Source organism: Oreochromis niloticus, linkage group LG12 (genome assembly GCF_001858045.2).
Source record: "Oreochromis niloticus isolate F11D_XX linkage group LG12, O_niloticus_UMD_NMBU, whole genome shotgun sequence".
NCBI classification, from domain to species: domain Eukaryota; kingdom Metazoa; phylum Chordata; class Actinopteri; order Cichliformes; family Cichlidae; genus Oreochromis; species Oreochromis niloticus.
This window is the reverse complement of record NC_031977.2, coordinates 5276816-5296855: the sequence shown is the minus strand read 5'-3', so window position 1 is coordinate 5296855 and position 20040 is coordinate 5276816. Positions and strand designations below refer to the sequence as shown.

The 20040-nt window shown below is 38.4% G+C and overlaps 1 protein-coding gene across 1 annotated transcript in view; it reads right to left on the bottom strand.

Annotated features, from left to right (window-relative positions):
- loxl2b (lysyl oxidase-like 2b) overlaps positions 1-20040 on the bottom strand; it is a 47022-nt gene that overhangs the window by 3557 nt on the left and 23425 nt on the right. Inside the window, exons 5-13 of the mRNA XM_025897129.1 lie at positions 17198-17414; positions 12563-12746; positions 8074-8225; positions 6576-6743; positions 2511-2676; positions 2035-2275; positions 1329-1444; positions 520-656; positions 288-399 (exon numbers count right to left, since the gene is read on the bottom strand). Coding sequence (XP_025752914.1) covers positions 288-399; positions 520-656; positions 1329-1444; positions 2035-2275; positions 2511-2676; positions 6576-6743; positions 8074-8225; positions 12563-12746; positions 17198-17414 — 1493 coding nt within the window. The remainder of the gene's footprint in view (positions 1-287; positions 400-519; positions 657-1328; positions 1445-2034; positions 2276-2510; positions 2677-6575; positions 6744-8073; positions 8226-12562; positions 12747-17197; positions 17415-20040) is intronic.

The window sequence follows — 20040 nt, the reverse complement described above, 5'->3', positions numbered from 1 at the left end:
CAGCAGAGACAGACAGTTACCACCTACACATTTTGTCCTTGTTTTACACTTGTAGAATCACTCACTCTAATTGTCAAGCATAGGAAACTGAAAAAATAAATAAAAAGAAGCTCACAGGGTACTCAGTAGCATTCATGTGAAAGAGTAGGGCAACTCATTAATGAAAGATTTTAGCATAAAATCTGAAACTGTTTAACAAATTTAGTTACTTGGTTAAGAAGTAAGTGTAGTAAACACTTCTTAATCACAACAAATGACAAAGAGTAGAGACAGCCGTATCGTCTTACCATTATGGCAGCTGTACATCCACACACGATGACCATCATATCGACATCTGCATTTCGTGAAGTTATTGGTGTAGTCCGACTCTGGCACTTCATAGTTTGGATTAATTATAATCTGCAAGAGGGAGGGCACAAATGAGACGCTATAGCTGCAGTTTGAAGCCACTGTATGAACTGCTGACTCTTGCTGAACTGTTGGTTCTCTAGCAAAAAAGCTAAAGGCGAGAAACATCACCTGGAAAATGTAATCCCCGGGTTTCAGATCGGTAATGTCGACCCACTGGCAGTCGATGTCATGCCTGTAGGTATCCCAGCAACCCACAGTAATACCCTGGTCTCCAAAGTTGGCACATTCATACCTCTTTTCAATACCTGCAATAACAAAATATAATAATATTTGTCATTGCTTATCGGGCATTGACAAACTGAAATTCATCTAGTTTCCCTCTGTCTTTGCTCTTTAATCGTTATCTATTATTAAACTCTGCCTTTCTCTCCTTGCCTTTTGTCCTGCTTCGCTCTGCTCTCTTCTCTTTCATATTCCCAGAGGTTTCTTCCTGTTAAAAGGGAGTTTTTCCTCCCCATTGTCACCACGTGCTTGCAAGGGGCTATAAGTGTCTTGAGATGACTGTTAACCTGAATTGGCACAATATAAATAAAAGTGTACTCGATTTTATTTAATTGAATTGAACTAAATCAGGCAACCTCCAATATATGCGTTCAATTTTAAAATTCATGCTGAATCCTGTAGCTGACCAGAGTAGTGAGTGTATAGTTATAAGCCATAAAAACAAAACAAAAAACTGAAAGACCCTAGAAAGCTCCTTACATCTTGGGGAACTGTGGAGCTGCTTAATAATTCTGAAATTGAAAGTCAACCTTTTCACCTTAGACAGTGTTAAGCGACCCTTTTCAGTAAACATATTGTTTAAAGCAGCTTTAAAAGTCCATTACTGAACATATAAGAATTAGTTTTCTGCCACATGTTTCAAAAGTGAAAGATTTTATTTCCTCCCATAACTGAAGTCCTTTTGCAGATCTTACCTTCATCACACTCTGAGTCCTCCAGGCAGAAACTTGCTTTGTGTCCTTCAGCCACTTTGGTTCCATTGAGGCTGAATAGGTCGTAGATGGTGAACACCTCCATGCTGTGATAATGCCTACACACAAAGACAGGAACATACTTTAGCCTTTAAAAGAAGACACTTGTTGTCTTTTTAGCTCTAGTCTCAAGGGCACCGGTGTTCTTTAAATTTAAAAAAAATACATTTTTACAAAAGCATCTCAACTAAATAGCACCTGTAAAAACAGCATGTCTCTTAGGAAGAGTCATTTCTTTTCAGTGATTCTGACGGTCCTGATATACTGAAAGCTGGCAGCTATATGAGGCTGCCAACAGTCCACTGACTTTTTGCTTGTAGTTTTTAATGAAGGTCTAATTTATGTTTCTAAAGGGGATTTAGTAGGTGTATAAATCCAGCTCTTTTAACGTAGAAGGTCTGACAGCCATCAGCATGAACACTCTGAGGTCTTAGTCATCACAGGTGGTAATTCCTGACGTTAACCCTGTATCTTGGAAAAAGCAAAAATGCACCTTTTGGGAAAACAGATGTTGAAATGAATTTTTCTTTTAAGACTTGGAAGAACAATTTGAACATATTCTGATTGCCCGGGGTTAGTGATCAAGAATGCGATCACTTGATAAAATCTAGTATCAAACCTCCAAAACAGTGCTTGTACTTTCACTGACCTGTGACAGTCGTGCCACACCCATGAGTGCTTGTCAGCTTTGGGTCTGAAGTCGGACTGGCCATTGTTGTGTATCTGTGAGGAGAAGCGCAGCAGGCGGCGGTAGGTGTTGGCAGGAACCTCGCTGGATGTGGAGGACAGGCAGTTTTCCTCATATGCACACTGCAGCATGAACATGGGCCGATCCTCCATGTAGGTGGTCTGCTCCACCACCTGCGGGTTCAGCACCAGGTCTGGCGCCGCTATAGATAAAAGTGAAAAATACATGCTGCTGAAACATTTTTAGGGACATACAGAAATTGTTCTAGCAGCTCTAGGACGAGGTTATTTACATTTGTTAAATTAAAACTAAATGTGCAGATTGAGGGAGTAAAAGATTTTCAAGGCTCCAGTCAAAGTAGGTTTAAAAGTGGAAATGTCAGTTTATTTATTCATTTATGATCAGGCTTTGTTGAGGCAAGCTTTACACTGTCTTACTCTCAGAGCAGGAGACCCCGGCTGCGTAGCGGCCGCCTCCTTTGGGGCAGCTGAGGTGGGCTCCATGGTGCAGGCAGTGAGACAGAGACATCTCAGTTCCAGAGCAGCGAACGCCACTCATCACCACAGCATCAGCGCTCACCTCACCTGACCAGTACCAGGTCTCCTGTGGAAAAAGCACAGTTTACAGATCACAGGGTAGCAACCACAACCTCTCCATATATGGAGTGATGCAGTGCAATATATAGTATGTATGTATATAGTACATTATATGTCATAAAAACCCTCCTAACTTGGTGGGCTGTCTCTCTGACATGTTAATGCTGCTGAATCTCCTGCAGCAGGAATGTATTTAATTCCTCGTCAGCTTTCAAGTCAAGTCAAGTCAGCTTTTTTGTATAGAATGTTTAAAAGACATCAAGTGTCATCAAAGTGTTAAACAGAGGTACAATGTAGTTAAAATAAAAGAACGAATTAAAATAAATAAGGATGAAAGAAATCTATATACACATGCATACACTTATATACAAATGCCTATACAAGCATGCATGTACACATACATACATATAAAAAAAAAAAAACCAAGATAACTAAGACAGAACAGACCAGGTTTCAAAGTGATCTGAAAGTTCGATTTGAAGATTTCCAAAGAGAAGAAGGACTTTATAAAAGAGTGAAGACTGTTCCAGAGTCTCGGCGCAATGACGGAGAAAGTATCCCTGTATCCTTTAGATTTTAAGTGGGAGCGTGGGACCAGTAAAAGCATCTGATGGGAGGACCAGAGTTCGAGTGGGTAAGTGCAGGCTAAAGATCTTAAATGTGACCTGGAGCTGGCTTTCATGGGCATGATTATCATGGTAATTTGGGGCTTTTAATGATTTCTTTTAATGATTTTTCCCCTTCCCAGGTTGGAATGATTTATAGTGTACATCTGTGTTGACTTTGAAAAAGTAGAAACAGTGCACACACTTGAGTTGATTTTGGAGTATATATATATATATATAATATATAGAGAGTATATGTATATCTGTCTACAGTATATAAAAAAGTATATATACAGGCCTCTTGTTAGTGATCATGATCGACTACAGCTAGTAGTTTCTCTTTGGCAGCAATGATTTATTTGACAGCACTCACTAAATTGACCAATACTCAGAACAATGAGAAAATGTGACATTTGCCCAACAGTTTTCGAAAGCAAAAATGTACTTTTAAGTAATCAAATTTAGTTAATCTAAGTCATTCTGAAAAAGAAAACCCTAACCCTACCCTGGGAGGGGTTACACTTCAATTATCACAGAAAAAAACTGCAGGTTTAGTCGCTTGTGTTTGTGGACTTTCAGGTTCTTGTTATGAATGAACTAATCCTAGGAGACTGATACACATCAGAAAATGTTTAATAATGTCTTTACGTTTCTCATTTAGTTATTATTTTTCAAGTTCTGTTTTACATTGGTACTTACTTATTTTTAGTGTCTCACATTTAGTTTTACTTCCCCTCCTGTCTCATTGAATTGACTGTCCACTGCTGTCTTGTTTTCGCCAGCTGTGTCCACTTCCCCTGACTGCCCTTCTGTGTCTATATAGTGTTGACTTCCCCTCAGTCCCTTGTGTCAGTCTCTGTTAATCTCAATGTCTTCAGCCAGTTTTGGATTTGGTTTAGTGTTGTGATGGCCTTTTCTGCAGTCAAAATAAATGGGGTTTTTTCTTGGTTTAGTTTGTGATGATTTTTCATATTGTAATGTTTTATTACCTGCAAGTTTTGTTTTTTTGGTGTCAAAAAGCGCAACTTAAAAGTTAAAGCTCTGTCTTATGTGCTCTTATGTATCTCTAATGTATCGTTACACTGACAGATGATGAAAAATGTTGCACAGCATGTAATACAGTAAATGGATTCCTGTTACAGCTGAGAGTCCTTCACACTCCTGCCGGAAGGTAAACACCTTATAATCATACGCTCTTCATTTCATGGCTGTGCAAACACTTTCATAAAGCTGTTAGCACAAAGCCCCTCAGCCTCCTTATCTGCTCCTACTATTACCCTGCTGCACTGTAAACAGTGTTTTGGGCCGCCCCCCAGTTCACACTCAGGCCTCCTAACATCTTACAGGTGTCTGTGTTTATTAAAAAAATGGAAGGCTGTGTATCTACACAGAGCCACAGGACAGTGGCATGTATGGAAGTCAAATATTTTACACAGTCAAATTTATTAAAAAATTACAAATTTAAAATGCATAAACACCTAAAATTTAAAAAAAAAAATTAAAAATGCAAATTTCGTTATTCATATAGCCTCAAATTGTTAAAAAGATTTTCCATTTTCAAATTAGCAGACAATGTGCAGCCTGAAGTTGACCAGAAAAAAAACAAGAAATATTTATCCCATATTTGGAAAAAGATTTTGTTACAACAGTTGAAATGATAATGAAGCTTGAAGTTTGTATTGGAAGCAAACAAATTTATACTTGTTTGCTTCCAATCCAATATTTTTTCATTAGTGTTGTTCCAGTCTTCGGCTTGGAGTGAAAATTACTTGTAATTACAGTCATTTGGATTGTTGAACCATTAAAATAAAAATACAATTACAATTTAAAATGAATTGCACAAACTTCAAACCTACCCATAGCCCGAATTTTTATTTTATAAACTTATTTTGTATTGTCCGCTGCAGGCTTCCATATAGTACTCTTCCCAACTCATACTCCAGAAGGATAGATACATGCTAGTAGAAGTCGGTAAACAGTTAGCGTTAACATTTGTGCGGAAGCTATCAGCTAGCTGATTTGTCACGTGTATTTAGAATGAAACTATTCACTGTGAATGTACAAAACTATGAACCTACAGTCTCTTTAATATTATATATGTAGATGAAATGTCATTTGATTACTGCACACTACATGACTTAAAGGTCTCAGGAATTTATGTCACATAACCCTAACAGCTGAGTTTTAATGTTTAATAAGCAGCTTTCTTTAATGTAAACGTCACACTTTGTCCGCTACAAAAGCAAATCAGTTAGCTTGAAGGTGATGAGCCTTTCCAGACTCAACAGCTAATTCTGATCATAATATAAACCAAAGAAAGCTCACTGACAGCCAACTGATGCAAACAGTGATTTAACAACTGTCAGTTCCTTTTCTGTACTGGACCTTTCAGTCCATCTTAAATAAAAGCAGAATTTTTTGTTTTTCTGCGCTGTGGGAGTGTGGAAGCCCAAACACTCATGATTTGGCTGTAGATATTCTAGTTCCCTCTGCTGCTGTCTAGAGAGCAAACTTCTTAAAAAAAGAAAAGGAAAAAGAAAGACTCCTAAAACAAGTAGAAAGTTTCTTCTTTGTGTCATAGTAGTACATTTTGTATCCCATTTTCCACTGGCAGCACAAGGTATTTGCTGGAAGCTGCTTTCAGTGCTCTGTTGATACATTATTGCTGAGTTAGCTTTGTTCATTGGATGTGGGTATATATGCATGTGGGTAACACTTTATTTTACAGGCCCTATACATACAGCAATTTTCTATCATTTACTCAAAAGAAAGTAAAATGCATCTGTGAATTTATTGGTGGTGTTAATTAACAGAAATGCAGAGACTGTGTTAAATTTGTACCGGTCTGATTTATGCTATCCAATTAAATGCTAGAATAACCGAGAGGCTTTGAGTCACTGCACAGCAGGTCAACTGAACATGTTTTAAAAAGGAAGAGTTCTAAAGAGAATAACAGTGGACTTTCAATAATGAATCACAAATGCAGCTCCTATTCATGACTTTAAATGAAGCAGCACTTTCAAAGAAATCATCCACTTCTGAGGAAAGCAGCCCAACAAACTAAACTCACATAGCTTTGTCTCTTTTAACTAGCTTTTTGTGGAAAATGTCTATTGGGTCATTTTCTAGAAACTATAAACTAAAGATGAAGAGTACACGGAGAACTGTGGAGAGCTTGTGCTCAGATTCGTACAGTCTGGCTATAAGAACGCAAAATTTGTTGGTTTACATTTTAGACATCTAAAGATTTTCACATGCCCAGGCAAGCTGATTCCCACCCCCTGGCTGCTGTGACTCATACCTGGAAAGCATTGCTGGCAAAGCCCAGACCCAGCTGTCTACAGACAACCATGGCCTCCATGGTTCTCCAGCCCTCGCTGCACACCGTCCCCCACACCAGAGAGCCATTTCTCTCCACCAGCACCTCCACACGGCCTTCATACGGGTTACGACCTCCACTCAGACGCAGCTGTGGGTGTGGAAAAAAACAACACAGGATTGTTACATGATCATCATTGCTCTTGGATGGGACACATTTATAGTGCTTGTTCTAATTAAATGCAAAATGAATACAGATTTAATCAAGATTTCACTGGTACACCTCTACTGCACCTTGTACACTTCATACATACTTTTGTAGTAATTATCGAAGTAATGTTCCTCTCAGAGGTGTAAGTCATGACTTCATCTTAGTTGCAAGTTTTAACCCAAACCCTAACCCTAATGTTTTGGGGAAAAGCAAATAGTTTTTGATGAATGTCAATTGATTCAAGTTAAAGTTGCTTACTTTCTTTGCCAATATTTTGATGAACAATTTAAAAAAAATATTGGCAACTGCCAGTGCCACCCCTCAGCTTCATAGTAGTGAATTCATTCTTAAATCCTCACATTCACAAGATTTTAAGAAAACTTAGTATGGCCATGAGGTCAAAGTCACTGAGATTCAAATTTGTCCAAGATTGACCTCATTCTCGACTAATCACATTCACACACTGTGTGGGATCCACACCGCCTGCCTACCCGGCGGCGTGATGACGATATCCCATCAGCCTTTTACAGCTGAAGGGTAAAAAAAACTTCCACTGTCTGGACTTCCATATATTCAACCTTACCCATTATGAAAAATGATACACAGGTTTCTCCCTATAAAACCCAAAACTGCATATAAAACAAGGATCCAGTCAGCCTGACATTAGTCACTGGTTTCTGGATTTGCATTTTGAACCCTCAACCACAAAACATCTGGTTACTCAATATTCAGTTCTCTGGACCATGAGGGACGTTTCTGTAAGATTCCAGAATAAATGGCCCTTCATGGAGCTGTAGACCAAAAAAAGTAAATGTCAAGGAGTAAACGTTTTTCTATTTGTCATTTTTACAATATCATTTTTTTTTAACATGTTTTGATTGAGGATGTCACAGCACCATAAGACACCCAGCATTGTCTAGAAGCACTAATCTGTGTTCACTCCTGTTCATCCTGTAAACACTGCCTGGCTGAATTTGAAGTAATGTCTGTACAATGGGATTAATCAGCTCTGTGTTGTATCAGGTAAACATCTATGTACGTTCAGAAATGACGTTTTCATATTGTAAAAATTGCAGTGTGTCAAGCATTGCATCGCAACACGTGTTAGCACAAACTAAAGAACACTTAAAGTTTTCATGTTATTATGTTATACGGTAGAAGGAACTCCAGTTCTTGTCTACTGGACGAACTGGTAAGTGTTGCATTGTGATCTCATTTCCTAGAGCAGCTGTGTTAACCAGCATTTGACTGTAGTGAAATGGAAACCAACCCTTTCCTGGAAGCCCATTTTTGGGACATTACATCTGACGGCTGCATCCTCCTCATGGCTACAACCCAGGGCCTCCTTATTGAACGAACACTCAGTTATGGACTTCTCAAATCCTGAACACTCCACCTCATTCATATGCACTGGACCCATACCTGAAAAGAAACCAGGAAAAACAGGAAGTTCAGGATAAAGTTTAGGAATCAGCATCTATCAAGAAGCTGGTGCAGAAGGTTTTCAGTCTATTGCAATTTATAGTGTAATAAATTGCATTATAAAATATATTTACATTTTCCTTACTAATATAAGCTTAGTAACCCATCATGTTTCCTGTTTCCTTTTTCCAATCTTTGAGATGTGTCCTGAACTTTATTGTGTTGCTGTTTTATGTTCACCTGTTGTAAACTGAATGAATTAAACATTTTTAATTGTTGTTTAATTTAATTGTTGTCCGTTGATCTCCAATGCAACAATTGGCCATGGAAAGATGGGGTCGGGGTTCAGAGCTCAGCAAGGTTAAATATCTGAGGATCTTGTACTGTTGGGGGTTACTGAAAATATTGGGGTGGCACACTAAAAGCAGAATTTCCAGTTTTATTATGCTGTTGTCAAATATAGGTTACTTGAAATTATTGCAAAAAGAGAAAGAAAAGAATGATATGCCTAGTTAATTTCCTGCTATTAATCACTGAAAATAGGTACATATGAAAAACAAATAAGATTTCGAAATCCATAATGATCAGTTTTGATTGATTGATTGATTGATTGATTGATTGATTGATTGTAGTTAAATTTAAGAGCAAACTTGTTCAGGAAAGAGAGATAAATGTTGGATCGTACAAGAGTGTGAACTGTTGCCTGTCTCTATGTTGGCTCTGAGATGCACCAGTGATCTCTCCAGGGATTGGCACCAGTTTTTCTGCAAATTTATTACATTATTACCAACTTAGGTGGCGGGGCTCGACCTTACGTATGTGTAAGAGCTTACACATCTGGAGGAGAGCTGCTGCTCCTGGCTGTAGAAAGGAGAGAGCCGAAGCATTGCAGTAGGAGACCCAGAGTATGCCCAAAACAGGTTGGGGTGATTATAAATCTAATTTAACGTGGTAGCACATCATGATCCAAGAAGAGGAATTGAAAAAACAAAAACAAAAAAAAACACTGGACCTCTCTGTGACCCTGTGAGTCTGCTGTTACTGTGACACAACACAATAAAAGGAAGAAAATGGATGGATGGACATAATCATGTTCTACCAAACAGTGTTATTGTAACACTGTGAGGTCTACGGCTTCATCGGTGAAGACAACGACCCTAGAGCTTCCACAACATGCTTCAAAACCCTTAACCCGTGTTTTGAAGAAAAGCAAAAAGGGCTTTTTGTAGAAAACAGTCAGTTAATAGCATCCGTTAGAATATCTCCTGATAGCCAAGACGTGGAAGAAGAATGTTTTGAAGAAACAAATAAATAGATATTCAGATAGCATGAGATGAGGGTTACAGTTACCACTGATGATGACTTAAACCACTGAGGGTTAGAGAGCTTCTGTTTGTCCTCTTTCTTCCATGAAGTTTTAGAACCACAAAAACCCATCAGGAGCAGCAGCAGCAGCAGTCTATGTAAAAGTGTCAGAAGTCCTTGAGAAGAATTTGCTGAGCTTGTGAGCATGCTTCTCAGCAGCTCAGACTGGACAGAACTAAGGAAAGCATGAATTTAAATATACAGAGATTCTTGTCGAGGCCTGGTCTAATGGTCCAAAACAAAAATAAATCTGCAAATCTTTTTGTTTTAATTCTATTTCTGTCACTTTGGTTTAGAGAGTGTAGTCTAATAGTAAGTTAAAAAAAGCAAAAACCCCACATATGCCCGGGGTTCCTTTACAAACTAATCATACAAAGAAGCAGACCACAGAGTCTACATTGTATTCAATGGAACTAAATAGGAAAGACTAAGCCAGCTAAGCATGGAAACAGAAGGTCATACATACAAGAGGATCAATAAATCAAACAACTCAACAACTAGAACAGTTCCACAACAGCAACTACACATCGCATTGCCTGATGATTTCTGAGGCCCTGTAAGCACAAATGTAAAGCCACTTAACCTGCAGATCAGCTCAATCTGCTCACAGACACAAAGTATTAATTGTTCAAGTCTGACTTGTATGTTATGTCTTTATAACTATAACATATTTATTTCCAATTTCCCCTTTGTCTTATGGTGTAGAATTACTATCTGGGCTGATTTCTGGGCTGACTTCTATTTTCCATGAAACATTACAGAAAGGCAGTGATGAGAAACCCTGATGGAAAAAGCTACTTTCTCTTCATTTCAAATTTTTCCACGTCTAACGTGACTGGAATGTGCAGCAGTGTACAGCATGTCCCTGCCTTTTCTGAAGAAAATATGTTCTTCTTTTTGCCAGGTATCCACACACTACTAGAGAAAACGTGATTATTCCACGTTATATGCTGAAAAACAAGTAAGCTGGGTGTTTAATACACTTGAACACTGGCGAGATATCTGCTGCGTGTGTAAGTTAGAAGTACGTTTGTGCCACATTTTTGTTAGGTGTGTGCTGCAGACTTCCAAACCTGCCAGTGGCATAACGCGGCTCGTGCAGGTTATGAAGACCTTAAAGTGAAGCTGCTCACAATAAAAGCCTCCACTGAAAATAAGCAGTCAGTGGAAAAAACCCCAAAACAAACCAAAAGACAAGAAGCACAAACGTTGCTGTGTACATTTCAATATAATTCCCCACTCCAAGAAGTAACACATGAAAAATCATTATTTCACCATTATTTAAACAGGATAAGAAAAGTAAAGTGTACATCAACAATTAACACAGTGCATTCATATTAATCTAATATCTGTATGAAGGGTTTCTGCCACAAAAATGTTTAACCCTTTAAGAAAGTGGAGCTCAATGTTGCACTCAGGAAATGTACAGTAGCATTATCAATCTGGCCCAGGTACATCTCTGATAAGTAAACAGTATCAATACATAGACAGTAGAGATCTGATTGAACTTACTCTTTAAAAGCTCATATTACGCAATAGCTGCAATGCTATTTTAAAATGTTAAGCACTTCTAATCAATATTTTTTTTGTCAAAGATTGATTAAATGTTTTGGTAACACTTAATATAACATGACATAATATGGCCTGCAACTAAGGGTGTCAATCCACTGTAAATAAATGCCATTTCAATGCATTTTAATTAAAACACTTTTAATCCGTTTTTTTATTTTGATTGAAATCACAATGTGCTTTAATTATATTTACCTACAAATACTTAAAAGGTAGGGACACTAGAATAAGGGGGTAACAAGTCTGATTTTTACCGGAAACAAAGAAATAATTTTGCTGTAGCTAAATTTAAGCAGTCTGTAAATAATTTTAAGAAGTGAATCAGTAATATGCATAAGCAATTTCAAGTATTGCTTAAATTCATGGATTTTACAGGAAAAGAGACACAAATTATATTTTAGGTAATTCTATGTACTCATAAGTAATTTTAAGTACAGCGTAATGTCTTGGTCATTTACTGGAAAAATAATATTTCCTCATCTTACAAGCACTCTGTACTTTTTGGGGTGTGGGGCGTATTATGGAGTGGCTTAACCTTTCCTAACTTCCAGGTATATTCTGTAAACTTTTCAAAGTTATGTTTGAACAGTATGTTTGAGCAGCTATGGCTGCATCATTATCATGTCACACAGGCCTGTAAATTTTCATATTCACACCTTCTACCCAGCAAAGATCGTGACTATCCAGTGGCAAATTTAACAGCTAAAACAGCAGAACTGTTTCATCGTGTTGGTGAAGCACATAAATGGAGCTACAATGAGCAATGGGACAACATTTAATGGACCTGTTTAAGAGATGAATCCCCAGCATAAACTTGTACAGTTGTAATTGCACTACATTTTTCAGTGTTGTGGTTAGTTTCTTGCATTACCACCAAACAGCTGACAAAATGCCACTGTGACATTACAACATGCAAACTAAGGGCAGATTTTATAACCTTGTCTATGAGTTCATGTTCCTCTGGCTGCAAAACGGTGATATAAGCAGAAAAGTTTAAAGGCTAGAATTACTTTGAAATGTTTGGGATATGTGGTTTTGCTCCACAGTCAAGCCCTTCCATCCTGTGCCATGTAGGAAATATACACAGACATTTGTTCCAGGAGTAAAGTCATTTGGAGCTCGGTGTCATGGGCTATTTTCAGGTCTACTTTGTAATCAGCCCATCTTTTTGGGTTTTTTTCCTTGGTATGTGCAGTTCACATTTCATGTCTTTCTGCTTCCCTCATTGGTTGCATTACAAAGCTAAGGAAAGAGTGCCGCTCTGGCTTAGGCTGGTCTAATTTTATGCATTTTTTTCCTTTTCTCAGAACTTTCACTACTGTGAAGTCCCAATCAATGAGCAGGTATGAAAAAAACCTGTCAGTATTTTTTTAATAAAAAGAAATGATATAAAACCAGTATACCTTGTCCAAGGCGACCTCCAGACAGAGCCTCCTTTGCTGTACCAAAGCCCAGCTCTCGACACACCACTGTGGCAGACAGCAGGTTCCACTTGTCATCACATATGGTGCCCCACTCTCCATTTTTCAACACCTCCACTCTCCCCTCGCCTACGATGGCCCCACCACGGAGACGAACCAATGGTTGCTGAAGATGACAAACACAAACACCGCAAAAAGAGGTCACTGTAAAAACTGAACTATCCAAAAAAGAAAAATCACATATTTGAGTTATTCTAGTACTTTCGAAACCCTAAAAGCTGAACTTTTCCTTCTCTGTGATGAGAGAGCAGAGGCAGCAGACTGGGTGGCTTTATGTTTATAGAACAAGCTATTAATGTGATTCTCCCATTAACTGTTTGCATAAACTGAAAGTGTTTAATTTTACAAGTAAAGCACAGTTTGGAAATCTGGTTTACTGAGCTTTGTATTCACAAGGAGAAAACCCAGACATCTTTATGTGTGGGCTCTGGAATAAGTTTTCACTTAGTGCAGATTTCCTCAGCACTATTAACATTAACATTAGAATCATAAAACAATCATTATTCTAAAAATGTGACACATAGATAAATGTCAGGATCAGGGTAAGTGAGGCACCGGCTTACTCTAACCCTCATGGCATATGTGACTGTAGGACACGGGTAGGTATAAAACCTTAGAGACAGTCCTGAGCAGCAAGTTTCAGCAGTGGTACAAGGACACACAAACTGTGACCATGATGGTGGCAGGCTGTTGGGCACCACGTAGTCAAAACCGACAGAAGGGCTTTGGTGGCGTAGGACAGTACATTTTAATGAGTGTCACAAAACAGGAAGTCACACCCTTTTATGTATGTTGTTACATAGCAGCCATCTGGTCAAAATGCGATGCTAACACCAGCCCAACTTCTAATGCTTGAGGTAATAGAAAATGGTCCGATTTGATCAATATCATTTACACTATTAAAGCAGACACGTACTTTTGGAAGGAGCCAAGCTGCTTGGGTATATATGAGCTTTCTAGACACAGGCCTTCATGTTTATGTTTTACTCAAAACACCTTCCAACATACTGGTAATGAAGAGATATTCCCCTTCATGCCAGTGATCTTCACCCAATGAAAGTGACTTCCTCTCCATCAGCAAAATAATGGTGCTTGCCACTGTGCATAAAGCCATTGGTAAGGATTGAACGACCATGCCAAATACTTCAAAATGCTGTCCCATCCTCTAGGGTCACGAACTCTCAACCTGCAGTGAGAATGTTTAGAATGTGTTGGAGTTCCAAGACGAGACCGAGGCCCTGATGTCATCTCTCTGGTCAAAACCTGTGGTGGTACGATGCGAAAAACCAAATCATAGCCAGAGGAATGTGGATATTGTTTCCACCTAGAACAGAGTTTGCGTCAAACTGTTTCTTACAAAGTGAAATATAGATCCAAATTTTTTAACTGTTTACTATTTTGAATTTCTAAATTCTATTTAATTTGCTGCATGGTGGACCTAAAGCAACTCTTCAGCAAAGTCAGCATCATAAACTTTGCTATGTGTTAGTTATAGCTTATAATGTGACATCAGTAAGCTCAGTTGGATAACTGGTAACCCTGAATGCGTGAAGTTGTCCGTTCAAATAATGTCTGAGGTGTTTTTTCTCATCCTTCTCTTGAGAATTTTTTTCAAAATTTGATTTGTTTAGTTTTTATTTTTTCAAATTGATAAGTAGACAGTAGAATACAATAACATAAACTATCTCTTACCAGAAATTTAACATGCTGGCAGCGATAGACCTCAAAATACATAACAATTTCAATGAAATTTGTGATTGATTGCATCTTTTGTATTACTAAGCATGTAAATTAATGTATGACAGTAAAAGTATGACAGTTATATTAAAATGGGTTTCCTGTACTAAAAACTTAAATTAAAATAATTTTAAAAAGAACAAAAAAAACAAAATAAATATATAGAAAATACAAAACTATTCTCTTAAAAGTAAGAAAATGAGCTGCCTTGATGGAGGTTTGCGCTTGTGGAGTGCTTTTGTTTATTTTTGTTTTGTTTTTTAAATTTTAAAACTTGGGTTTCAGGATATAATTCTTTTGAGTCAGATCTGCAGAGTGTGTTGGACAGTTTGGGTCATGATGTCAGGGACACCACTCCCATCCAGGCACTCAGCTGGGGAACGTGACAGGCTGCATGCAAGCTCCGACCTCACATTAGACCATGAATGAAGCCACGCAGAGATAAATTCTTCTTGGCTTACTGTCAAACTAAGCTAAGAAGAATTCATGACCCCTGACATCTTAAGAGGGTGCGAGTGAGAAAATGGGCTTCTTTACCTACTGTTGAGGTCAGATGTCAGAATGAGGACAAGAACGACCTCTGCAGAGCTGGCAGAGATTCAAGTGTTCAAAATGAAAAGCTACTGTGGAGTATGAACAAACTGAAAGCCACGTGGTCACAACAGTCTTGCTGTGGATTATTTCATAATTTAAATGCATTGATTTTCCACACATGGTCGAAAGTGTAAATGCCCAAGTTTACACCCTGACCTGACAACTGAATATTTAAAGCAGCCTCCACTCTTCTGGACTCAGGTTTTCCACAAAGCGCTGAACCACTCAGACTGTTACTGCACCGTCACTGCGCGATGCATTGAGCTGTTTCACTTCCAGCTGGAATTCCTATTTATCCCAAAGACGTCGGATGGTTGGATCATCAGAGGACCACAAACCTAACCCTAGCCCTAATTCTGTCTAGGCAATCAGAATATCAAATTTGTGTTTTAATTAAATTGTTCTCCCAAGACTTGGCAATCAGGGAACACACACATTTTACCTCAACACACATCAAAAACCATTTACATTTTCCCCCAAAAAACTCATATTTGCCTTTCCCTTGGGGTAGAATTAGTATTCTCAGACCTCCCCTCTTGCCCTAATCTCCAGCACTGAGTCCATACACTCAGAATATGTTTTTGGCTCATGTGCCCCTAACAGAGTTGTTACTGGGGGTACTTAAACCCCACATGGTGAATCTTTCACTACAACTTTAGCTAGAAAACCACTGCAAGGTCAGATTTTGTATTTTTTTATATGTCACTTCAAATGTGGAAGAATTCATATAGCCACATGGAAGGGCTTTCCTGCACAAGATTACAAATTATTACCATAAAATGGTTTACATGGTGTGTGTATGAATCACTAGTACTGAGGTCACAGCTGAAAAACTCATACACTGACCCAAAACATCAACAACTGTAAAATGATGGTTTGAATGGAAGAGTAACTGTTTTAGTAAGCGACGATGGCACAACTAAAACTATTCTGCAAGTCAAGAGGAACCAGCACCCCACTGCTTTTATTATTTTTAAGAAAGTGCCCTATGTCTTCACCATAAAAATGGGATGCGTTGGTGAGTTCCCATGATCCACCTATTCACTAACTTACATGAAATTCGACTTGCCTTAATCCTGCTGACAGAGACAAAAAAAAAAAAGAACAGCAAACGGCTATAGTGAACATTAAAGTTAACACTGCCCTCAGGCCGTGAAGTTAAAGTCAGCAGTATTATGTCTAAAACGTAATCTAAGGCAGACCTGGTGGACAGATGTGTGAGGTAAAATCCTCTCTAACAACAGCTCGTAGCTGAAATGTTGTGGCCAAAATCTCCAACTAACTGTGGCAGATTTGAGATATTTTCAAATATAATCTTATCTGCAAGCAGAGGAGCTTGGAGCTTCTACAGACTTTTACTACAGATGGCAGTGATGCAGTAGGAATGAACATTAAGGTTTAAAAAAAAACATTTATGAGGATGGAAACACATTTTGACTGTATCTGCTTGCTTTCTATGAATTTTGTCAAATAGCAGTAAATATAAATCTAATTTTTGCGGGTTTTCGAGAGAACTCCACAGGGTAGCTCTAACCCTGTGAGTAAAGAGTGCATCTGCTCAGCTGCCCCTGCTGCAAGACAAAAGATTTGTAGCCAAAGCATCAGAAAGAAAAAGATTACAGTTTCCATTTTAGATTCTTAAATCTTAGCAGAGAATGAATCACGCCTTCAGGAAACAGTAATCAGCCTTTGTGAATTACATTTACAATTCATGAAGTCAGCCTGAGCACTCACTTATGCTACTACACAGTGCTTTTTTGGAGGGCTTGTTTGAGTCATATCCTTATCTTCCTGAATTTCTTAGAGAATAAAATTTTTAAAAAAGTTTGAAAACTACCCCAAAGATACGGCCTTACTAATTCTGGGTCTTATACTTAAAGGAAGAATAATAGTTGACACTGGTGCTGCTGTTCTTTCCCTGCCCTGAGAGTTTTACAACACTAGGCCATTTTTTAAACTCTGAGATGACAGTAACTAATTTTGACAAAGGCATTTCCAAAGCAGCTCCAGCTGCAGTTCACAAGCGACATGGAGCCATCTTTGCTTAACATCGAACCAAAACATTTCATGCATTCACCCTCTATATCAGAGCCAGTGAACCGAGCTGAACTCAAGCAGCTATTTCCTATGTCAGCTTTGTTTACCATTCAGTTTGTTCACACCATTCATGCAGCACCCACTTATTGTTACATCGCTTGTTGTACTGACACAATGTGGGGGTTTTACCTCTTGTCGGAAGGCCTTCCTAAATCCCGTCATGAGTGTTGGGGCAAAGTCTTTACCAGGCACGCAGCTCACCACCACAGGCAATCCTCTAGGGCAGGTCCCATTGGACTTCTCCAGTACAGCCTGGCCCAGTTTACAGCTGGACAAGTGTGCTTCATTGCCAGTGCAGTTGACAGAGTAGTCCCAGTATGTGGGCTTTCTCCTGCGAGCAAACATCCTGCACAGATAAAGGAGATGAGGATTTTCAACTAGGTATAACACAATGTTACTACTTCTGTCTTATTTGAGAGCATTGAGGTGCACTACTTAAGATTTTTATACAAACAACATGTGCAATAACAATCTGTGACAACGGAGGTGTTACAGTCACAAAGAATTAACAGCCATCTCCACAGTTCACTGAAGTTCCACTGTACATGTTCGTGTCACTATCTGCTTATTAAAACATGACATATCTACATACTACTGCCAGGTTCAAGGCCATGACTGCCCACCACGTATACATCCAACCACTGAAGAATCGTCAAGACAATTTCTGTAGGTGGTATGACCTGAAGATGTAAAGTTGAAAGTCTGAGGTGTACAAAGTGAACAGGAATGGAGACAGCACAGTTTGCTAGCTAGTCACTAATCTGAGATGGTTGAGGTGTTTACTGACATTTCTTGTAGCTTCTCTCTCAGCAGGAGCAGCAGCTGAATCAGGTTAAATATAGTCTATGCAGCCTATTTGAAAGACCAGATTACAACAGGACAGACAGTGTTTTAGTTTTCATTTGCTGCTGGCGAGAAGGAAAGTCCAAAGGAGCAGCCCATAGATGAGCTTTGCCTCTAAAGCAATTTGAACACATTTGCGATGAATATCAGTGCTGCCCTAAAGGACTAACGATTTAATAAAGTAGTGGTCCTAAGGCTGTGAAAGTTTACTTTCATAAAATCTCATTAAAAAGGGTCATTGTCAAGTTGTGATTTTCAAGACTTAATTAACTTTAAGGTTAATGTCATCCTTCACTACAACTTTTCCACCCCAAATTAATTTTAATGTTTGCAGTGAATAAACAAATGGTTTTTTTTTATGTCTCGTGATTTAATTACAATGATTAATAACTCAGCTTGTGTAAATGGCTGACTTCTCTGTTGTAAAACAGTTTTATAAAGTCACTATCTATATGCAAAGTGGACACTGAACATTAGCCAAACTAGGAGTAGAGCACAAAATCAGACTATTGATTCATGTCATCCTTTTCTCCCTCTTAAGATTAGGATAAGTGTTTAAAATGTTGCGGGTTCTTATGTACTACCCTAATATTAACCATGGGAGACCTAAGTTGTCATTGGTGACAACCCCGAAGACTAAACAGTCTTCCTTAGTGTCACCTTTAGACAGGCTAAACAGTCAAGAGAAAACTTTCTAGACATTAGTTCTTACAATGTCTTGATGAATCATCCAGGTAAGTATGTCGCAGAAAGTTGATTATTTTCATCATTTATTCACTCTATGAAGAAATCAACTGGATGAGTGACTAAACATTTCTACCACTGGAAACGCACCACCAAGAATCAACTTTCTGGAATTTACTTACTTGGCTGATTGAACATGCATCAAGACATTGTAAGATCTAATGTCAAGGAACTTTTCAAGAGATTAAGCATGCAGCAGTTCTTTCAATTTCCATGTTCATTGTCAAATCATTTAGAATATTAGTCAGCTTACAGATCTAGCAGTTACTCAATCATTTTTGTGTGCAACAACGCTATAGCCTCAAGTCAGTTTTAACTGCTGTCTCAAGTTCCTAGTGGGGGTACTCCCCTTATAGCTTTTTAATAAGGTGTGCATTTCATCATCTTTTGATCTAACATACTAATGCCAAGTCACAATAACCAGAAACCAAATGAGGGTGTCTCCTCTGGTGGACCAAAGCTTGTTATCCCCTTGGAGGCTCTGCATCCTCTGGTGCGAACGCAAAGTTGTAGGAATCGGGCTTGTCGTAAGGTTCTTAGTATTTTGGGAGAAGTGTCTTTGAATTATTAGAATTGCATTAGAGTCATTATCACTAAAAAGGCATTCCAACACTATATATACCAAAACCTCAATCAACAACAATGTTTGACTATTTTAACTCAATAATATTCCAGGTCAAAACACTGAATATGTACTGTTTTATAACTTCACTTTTTACATTTCATGAAGACACTATTGTGAAAATCTCAAGCCAATCTAGAGTCATAAAGACAAATTCAGGATTATGAAACTGTCACATTCATTTTATAATGTCAGCCTGTGAAAGTACACTATACACTCCATGTGGCCAAAGCAGGAGCAGGCTGACACGTAGATGGAAAGTCAGGGAGCTGCTGCACTCTGCTTTGGTTACCTAAAGCAGAGGGGAGACTTCCAACCCAGCCAGACAGTAAATTTAAGGTTAACTTGAGTGCCTGAAGTTTTGTGGTACACCATGATTAACTTGTGGCCATTTGGCCTAATGTAAGCAAGACTTAGATTTCTCAGCAGTTCCTCACACACTGCAAAACTTTTTTGTAATGCACCTATACTGAAAATACAGGAGTCAGGCACGAGTTTTGTGGTAAAAAGCCTGTAATGTCAGGAATGTAATGAGACACACATTAGAGGATTAAAGATTATTCCATTGTTTACAATGCTTAGTCCTGGCACATTTTCTGGTAGTCTGCTTAAATTGCAATACTGAACATTAAGCTTTGATATATCTATTATAGGTGCGAAAACAAAATCTTTAACAGGGATATGTCGTGCTTTTGTGAATTTCGTTTATACAGTTTTTAAGGAAGGAGTTTGTGTTATGGAGAGATTTCACAAGATCTCAGCC